The sequence below is a fragment of the Polypterus senegalus genome, chromosome 1 (assembly GCF_016835505.1).
Source record: "Polypterus senegalus isolate Bchr_013 chromosome 1, ASM1683550v1, whole genome shotgun sequence".
NCBI lineage: Eukaryota > Metazoa > Chordata > Cladistia > Polypteriformes > Polypteridae > Polypterus > Polypterus senegalus.
The window spans coordinates 92,955,271-92,963,888 of NC_053154.1; the positions used below are offsets into that span (position 1 = coordinate 92,955,271).

At 37.6% G+C, this 8,618-nt stretch overlaps 1 protein-coding gene across 6 annotated transcripts in view; it reads left to right on the forward strand.

Annotated features, from left to right (window-relative positions):
* The window catches only part of LOC120529571 (anoctamin-5-like), a 128,648-nt gene extending 120,030 nt beyond the window's left edge, over nucleotides 1-8,618 (forward strand). For all 6 annotated transcript variants that reach the window (XM_039753481.1, XM_039753497.1, XM_039753489.1 and 3 more), the window contains 2 exons: nucleotides 1,605-1,710; nucleotides 6,674-8,618. In XM_039753481.1, coding sequence (XP_039609415.1) covers nucleotides 1,605-1,710; nucleotides 6,674-6,892 — 325 coding nt within the window. In that variant the 3' untranslated portion in view covers nucleotides 6,893-8,618. The remainder of the gene's footprint in view (nucleotides 1-1,604; nucleotides 1,711-6,673) is intronic.

The following is an 8,618-nucleotide window of genomic DNA, read 5'->3' on the forward strand; positions in this document are numbered from 1 at the left end:
ATAAATGCATGTTAGGTAAACCACGTTTTTGAAATTCTCTTGACTTAAACTTCAAAACCTTACAATATTTACATACTTCTGACATATCACCTATGCCCATATATTCGATCTCTATTCGCCTTTTCATTATTTCTCTGAGTAATAATTTCTCTTTCATTGCGCTAATGCGATGTTTACTTTCTTTGTTTTGACACTGTCGTTGTTTGCTGCTTTCTTATTCTGTATCTTGCTCTGCATGTCTTTCGCGCCTACGTTTTTTTTGAGTCTTTTGAATTCCAGTTTTCATTATCTCTAACCTGCTCTGCATGTGTTTGGCCCCTTGTTTTTTAACCTCTTTATAAAGTTTTACTTTGTTTTCTACTCTGTCTTTTATTTCTGACCTCACTTTATCCAGCTTTTGTTTCAATGACACCTGGTCCATGGTGATTATTTTCCCTTTTTCGAGTTATAATTTCTTTACAATCGAGTAATAAGATCTTTACTTTCATTTTTTTATGTTTTCTAAATTTCCAACTTTCATATTCTTTAACTTTCTCCACATGTGTATCGCACCAACGTTTATTTTTTGAGCCTTTCGAATTCCACTGCTTTCATAATCTCTAACCTGCTCTGCAGGTGTATAGCACCAATGTCTGGATTGGACGTGTTCCGGGCTGATAATTACTTTCCTTATTTTCTGAATTTACACCTAGATTATTTTTTTTTTGTCTCTTCAACGCTTTTGAGTCTCTTTTCTCCACACTGCTTTTTTCTAGGCTTAGTCATCGACATTTCATCTGTAACGTATTGTCCTTATACGCTTTATCTGCAGTGAGAGCTCTGGATGTGTGTTGTGTGTGCTCAAAGTCAAAACACGACTGAGTGTGTTCCTCCCCGTGCTCTTATTTGGTTGTAAGTAGGGCGTGTCTTGCAAGAATCACATGTTCTATGTCATCGCGAGACGGTCCTGGGTCAATCTCTTGGCACAAAGTCTCATGTTTAAGGTCCCCGCGAGACGCTCAGTGGCCAATCTCTTTAGTCTCCTGGGTCTTTTAAGTGTCTTCCATGATTTTAATTTGAAGATCACGTCTCGTCGCTCTACTGTTTCTCTCCAGGATTTTTTTGTTGTAATAGAGTGATGTGTTCTCATTTTGAATTCTGATTTTTCAAAGGAAGAAGACAATTTGCTCACATATGGTAGTTGATTATGGAATGCTTTATATTGTAATTTTTGTTTTCAGTTCAGTTTTTAGTTATTGACTTACAAAGCCCTTTAACTAAGGTGTTTTGTCGCTAATGTTTATGTTAAAAGAATCAATTCTGTCTCATAGATATTTTATTTTAAGGTGTTCCAAGTATGGATCTGATGTATGAATTTACAATGTTTATTATAAAATGTGGGACATCTATTTTATGTCTTTGTTCAGTTTAATCAGGGTACTCAGCTCCAATTCTGGAGGGCCACAGTGACTACAGGTTTTTCTTCTAACCATTTTCTAACCTTGAGGACCAACAATAAATACAGACATGTTTAAGAATGCTGATAGCCTTTATTGTGGATTAGAAGATACTCGCTTTGCTTCGCTAGGTTATTTTTCTCTTATTTTTTTTAATATGTTCTGCAGGTATCGGGATTACCGCTACCCACCAGGACATGAGAAGGAATATACTCATACTATGCAGTTTTGGCATATTCTAGCTGCAAAGATGGCCTTCATCATTATTATGGAGGTAGGTCATTTTTTTACCCTCTACCCTTGTTTAACGTGTGAATACAGACATTCTGTAATTCATGACACTTGGCTTGCCTGCCAGTCCTTACCCTTCTGAGGAGCCTCTTTGTTTGTACGACCCTGTTCATGTCCTTGATCAATGTGGTACCTTCAAAGCTGCAGCTTTTTTCAGCATCTTTGATGATGGACAAATCCACAATCACTGTGTTACTGACAGGTTGGCTTACTCATTGAAGTGCTGAACTGTTCAGCTACTCATGGAAATCCACTGTGTTACCTGTGCAGGTAAATTAACCTGTTGGTGCTCCAGTTATAAAAAAATGGACATATATAAAGCATTTAAACTGCACATTTATACATCAAAATGAACAGTTGAATAAATATAAATATATAACACGGACTCTTCTGGGAGATGGGATAGGAAAGCCATTTATGCAAAGTAAGTATTATATAGTATCTTATTGTAAGGGTACCAGGTGAATATCTTCAATGCAGAAGATAAACACAATAGGCATATTTGGGTGTTCTTACCTCAAATATTTCCATCCATTACAAAAAACTTAATCAGAATTAGCCACAAATCTGTTTAATGCTGTGCCTTTTTTAGTCTTGGCAGCACTTTACAGATAGATCATGAACAACTTTTTCTGTCTATAATGGACTTGCATTAGAACTGTCCCCATTGAAATTTTGTCATAACATCTGTGCTTCAGAGCAGGTCACTTCATACTTTTGCTTTCAGTATATATTAAAATACTGTTTTGTAAAATTGAGAGATGTGTTGTACCTATCCTGCTCATTTTCTATGCTTAAACAAGAATGAAAATGGATACTTTTTAGTCTGTACAGTTTATACAGGATCCTGGCTCAATTTTTATTTGCTTTAATAGTACATGCCAAAAGTACTCTAAATACTGTATACCCTGTCCAGATATGCTAATCTAGCTCCTTCCTAGAAATGTTTGAAAGGTGGACATTTGGTGACTAAAAGACTTTTCACTGTATTTTATGTTCCAGTCTAAAGTAAGGACAAGTTAATTGAAAAATCGGACTAAACGTAAAATTGCATAAATTTGTTAAAGAATTATATTCTCATTACACAAGACGACAACGTAATTGGGAAATAAATGGCAAAAGATTTTCATTTTGTCTTCAAAATTCTCAAAGGCGCATTCATTAAATTGATCTCACAGAATTTTTTTAATAATTAAATAGTAACCCTAAATTTTATCATCTGTACCGATTTCTTCTGCAACCTCCTTGACCATGACAGATGATGAGCTCAGGAGATTTTCTTGAGGTAAATATGAATGGCAATGGTGATCCTTTCTATCACACTTTCTTGTCGGCTGTCTGTTAGCATTGGCTCGGCATCAATGGGTGTTCAAAATGGCCTCCATTATAAAAGTAAAGTAAAATATTTGAGAACAAAGGAATGACATTCTTTAATTTGAAAACATCCTACAAATACGTATTGTTCAGATAACTGAATTCCTTAATTATTTACCTGACACATACAACTTGTAACATTTGAGATACAATTGGTTAGTCTTTGTTTGCTTTCAAATTGGAGCACAGGCAAATGAAATGACTTCCTCAAGGTCCACAGTGTCAGTAGTAGGATTTGAACCCACAACCTCAGGGTTTAAAGTTCTATGCTTTAATCACTATCCCACACAGCTTTATGGCATACAGGGTGGTCCAGATCTAATTATGCAGATCCAGATCATCTGGATGGCTTTGATTTATGTGGGGACGATTCCAGTTTAGCGCAAAGATGATTCTTCATGTCATCAGTTCACACACTTCTCGATGGTCCGGGATTTTTTGGGTAATTTTCTATGTAACAAACTTAATAAGTTATAGCATAATGAAAATTGCATAATTTGATCTGGACCACCCTATATATTCCAATTTAATGAACTACTGTGCATACTGAATTTACAGCAGGCACATTCAAAATTGTAGTGTATTGTATTATATTATAATATTATAATATTATATTATATTATATTATGTTGTAGTGTAGTGTAGTGTAGCGTAATCCATTAGAATGAGTGCACACTACCACAGATTATTATGTGTATAACACAATATCATATTGTCAAACTTGTTTAATCCAGTTAAGGGACAAGGGGAGGTCCAGAGACTATCCTGTCAACATCATTATGCAGGACTATTACTGAGCTGAGGGTTAGTCCATTGTAGAGCAGAAACATGCACACACCCACAGTCTAATGAACCCAATTTAGGATTGCCATAATATATTTAAATGTAATATAAGAAAAACACATTGAGAATAGGAAGAGTTGTAGCACCTTGAAGACGAACCCTGTATAATTGATGACAAAAAGACAAAAACAACAAGCAATGTCTTTTCAGACTTGAGTCCAAAAACAGTCTGACCCAAGATGGTGGTGGAATCATTTGGGAGGAGGCCAGAGTGGAAGGAGCAGGTCAGAGGACTGCGACTTGGAAGTGACAACACTGATACAGTCAGTCATCAGATCTGTTAATAAGAGAGAGAAGGAGAAACATTAGGTAACAGCGCCACCCCTCGGCTCGGGGTGGAATTACTACTCGATGACCGTTCAAGTTATCTCTCATTTGCACATGCATGACATGCAATGTAATATAATCAGTTAAAAATAAAACACATATACCACCAGAAAGGAAATGCTGTTTGGGGTCTGGAAGTCATAAATTCAAGTCCTGTGTGATTTTAATCTGAAATTATATTTTCATTTACCTTTTAGGAGAATCATTTGCTTCTCATCCCTCAGTTAAACAATTGTGTTCAACTGAGCAAGACCTTTCATGAACCATTTTCTGTACCCATTATTATCCTGTTAGTGTCACAGAGGGCCATCTGAAATAATATATTTTCATTCTTCTATTTTTACTGCCTCCGTACAAACCTTTTAATGAGAACTGCAAGTTAAAATATATATTTTCATTGATGCCCTAAATTGCAATTAATTTTTTATTGTATTTTGCAGTGATTCTCATCACTTTGCTATCACCAAGCAAACGTGAAATTAGTATATCATAAATTAAGTTAGACAACAACAACAAGATGTATTTATATAGCACATTTTCATACAAATAATGTAGCTCAAAGTGCTTTACATGACGAAGAAAAGAGAAAAAAAAGACAAAGTAAGAATTAAAATAAGACAACACTAATTAACATAGAAAAGGAGTAAGGTCCGATGGCCAGGGAGGACAGAAAAAACAAAAAAAAACTCCAGACAGCTGGAGAGAAAAAAATAAAATCTGCAGGGGTTCCAGACCAAGAGACCGCCCAGTCCCCTCTGGGCATTCTACCTAACATAAATGAAACAGTCCTCATTGTATTCAGGGTTCTCATGGAAGGACTTGATGATGATGGTCATGAGGACTTCTGGCTAGACGGCTGCTCGGTGGTTGAGGGGCAAATTCCACTGTCTCAAAGCCACAGAGACCTCAGTTTTCTTTCCAGACCTGTCAGTGTCTTTGTGTAATTTACTTGCTCACCTTGGATCTGTATAGCTTTTCTCTGGCTTCTCTGGTGTTCTTCTATGTCCCAATGACATATGCACTAAGGTAATTGATGTCATTACATTGCCTTGGTATGAATGAGTAGTGATGTATGTCTGAGTGTGCTTAGCAATGAACTATGCTTGTTTGAGACAGAATATATTCTGAATCCTTATAATCATGTACATTCAGCAAATGAATTATGGAGTTGATGTTGTGGGTTATCCTGCGCAGAAAACGTGAGTTTCTAGTACTAATAAAGGGCAAAAGTACACACACAACCAGAGAAACCAGAGGAATACAACTAGGCAGTGAAAGGTGTGGCCCACCCCAATAGGTAACTTGAAAAAAAGGATGCCATAAAGTTGTATTATTGACCAAGGGAAGGTGGCCCATCCAGATAGCAACCATGACATTATTTTTACATGGAGCCTGGATTGTTTGTTACAGTAAGCATTGAGTAATATGTTGTACCCAGGAGTTTCAGCGAGACACAGAGATTTTAACTTTTGAGCAGCAGACAAACTCAATCAGTTTAAATGACTGATTGAGTTGTTTCTCCTGTTGTACAGATGAAAGAAGCTGTTAAATGATTTTCATTATGCGAAAGGTACTATGGTCTAACTCTACATAACTATGTTTGCCTGAGAAATGTGCGAATCATTTAGTACATGAATCCTTCAGTTGTCAAGTCACTACTCTGCAGAAAGCCCATGTAGCCAAGTGCATGTCAAGCATTCAGACTCCACCGCTATGACACCCCTTAATCTCGTGTTCAAGTGGTTATGTATGTTGAGGTCAGAGCAAAACCTGAAAAGGTATAAATAGTCAAGGTATTACTAACAGAATATTTTAGTCTCTCCCTATCCTGAATCTAACTTTTCACTCAGTAAACTGGTAAATCAATTGCACACACACAGACCTTACAAAGTCTGTTACTAGGTTAATTGATTTTTTTGCATCTTTTTCATCCTAACATTTGACAGTTATATATTAGTAGACATTAAGCCCGTTACAATAACGGGCGCTAGAACAGTAGTGCATAAACATTAGTAGGAACAGTCTATATTAAATGGCAAGGGACCTTGTATGTGGTTGTAATATGCGTCACTGTATTGTGTGCCTTTAATTTTCTCTCGCAGTAATACTGGTTTGTATTTCCGTAAAAATGCCTGTAATTTTGTCTGACAGTAATACAGTGGAACCTCGGTTCACGACCATAATTCGTTCCAAAACTCTGGTTGTAACCCAATTTGGTCCTGAACCGAAGTAATTTCCCCCATTGGATACCACAATGCAATTTTAGTGCTTATTCAAGATCCTCACTTCCATGTTCTGTTGCCCTTGTGTTGGCACGTATTTGAGTCTAAAGGGTTTTTACATTTTTAACTGCAATACCAATGTGGACCAATGATTAACTCTTGATTTTGTTCCCCCTTCAGCATGTTGTCTTCGTTGTGAAATTCTTTGTGGCCTGGATGATTCCTGACGTACCTTCTGAAGTGAAGGCTCGAATCAAGCGAGAGCGTTTCCTTACACAGGAGTACTTGCACGAATATGAGATCCAGAAGCTTAGGGCGCAGCTGGAAGAGCAAGGAAATCACACCCAAAGTGCCATCGTAGAGGCGCAGAAGCATGAAGTCTTCTCCGAAGTCATGTAGCCCACAACTTTGGGGCTTCTGGCCTTTTCTACCATTGAACCTGCGTACAGACACTCTTGGCCATAATCTGCAAGATGGACCCGGTTATTAAACAGATTACTCCAGGGCTAGGGACTTGCACTCAACAGTGGTCATTTCCATGAGGACCTTAAATGGGGCAGCCAAAGTTTCCAGTGTCATTCTGGTTGGTAAATTTCAGTTAATGTCTCAAAGCAGAGCAGCTCCCCACTTCTAGAGCCATGTTTTACTGAGGACAGAAAATGGAATATCTTACCCTACTGTATGTCTACATGACCACCAAGGCCGCCACAGTCCCAATCCTTTGATGGTGCCATAGATTGGAATTCTGTAATAGGCCTGACCAGTAAACAGTTGATTCGAAAGTACTGCAGGTGTCAAGGTCAGATTCTGGTCACACTTGGGAACTGAGTGCTGAACTACACACTTTGGCTGCCTTTTCTTTTAAAGCTGCATTGCTGTGAAAAAGTATGAAACACGTAAACAGATAACCAACTAGATACTATAACTACATTGTCAGAAACAAGTATCTGGTATGGGTAAGCAAAACATTAACCAAATAAAGGCAAGAATATATGCAAAGAAGTGAAGGGCGTAGGCTGAAAACGCTGAGCTTCTCTATCCCAGATCATTTCAAGCGGATTTGCTTCTCTTAGACAACTTACTCTGTTTGTGCAATGTATGTACATACAATATGGCGTGAAGCAGAGAGCCCGAATCAAGCAGAGATTGAAGGTGAAAGGACAAACAGAATATTTATCAATTATTCAACAATACCATACAATGTTTTCAGATTTCTGTGTTAAAAAATTCTCCTGAATGTGAGCGGCTGAATTCCATCCCGTATTTTGATTATATCTATAGCTGTACTCAAGCTGATGCCAGAGTTTATTGAAAGTGCACCACAAGTGAAAGATGAAAGGAAAGCTTATGATTAAGATTTCTCAGACTTTATTTTTGTAAAGGTGAATCCACCAGTCACAGGTCAATCTCGGATTATGAAGGGTGATCTTCCTGATAAGATTGAAGGGATTTTTGTTTTTTCTTAATTTGTCAGTCAACCATTTGCCCTCGCCTTTCTGTCTAAGTGCGTGTGGTACACCCTTTGTGATTGACACTTCTTTTCTGGGTGAGCCACAGTTTCCGTCGACTTGACCTGCCTGAAGTGAATCCCACTTAGTATCTGATATCTGAGACAGCTTAGCCTTGGCTATGAATATTTGTTAAATATTTAACAGACTTGATGGTTAGCATTCCTTCTGTGTCATATTATCGATATTTTGTGTTAATTTAACCATTTTGGATGCCCCCCTTTAATGGACGTTTCCTCCGGTGCATCTCATTTAATGGCTACAGTTTTCCTTTATTTGCGTACTTTGTCTTTGAGCCGTCCCTGTGAAGCATTATAAAAGCACTATTTCTGCATTCCTCAGGTTCCAGCAGCGTAGATTTGAGGCAGGTACGGCCAGCAAAGGCGTCTCTGTTAAAAAACAAATGTTATTCTGAATTTGTTCAAAGTGTGAGAGTTTAGCAAAACACAGAGGGGAACACCCCAGATTCTACAATGAGTCTGTGCGCACTTCTGAATAAATGCAGTTTCTTTCCTAGCATTAGTATTAACTAAAGAGTCTTTAGTGATCCCAAAAATGGCATTAAACTACAAAAATCCACAAATCACTAGCGAGATGTCATGTTGGTTGTAACCATG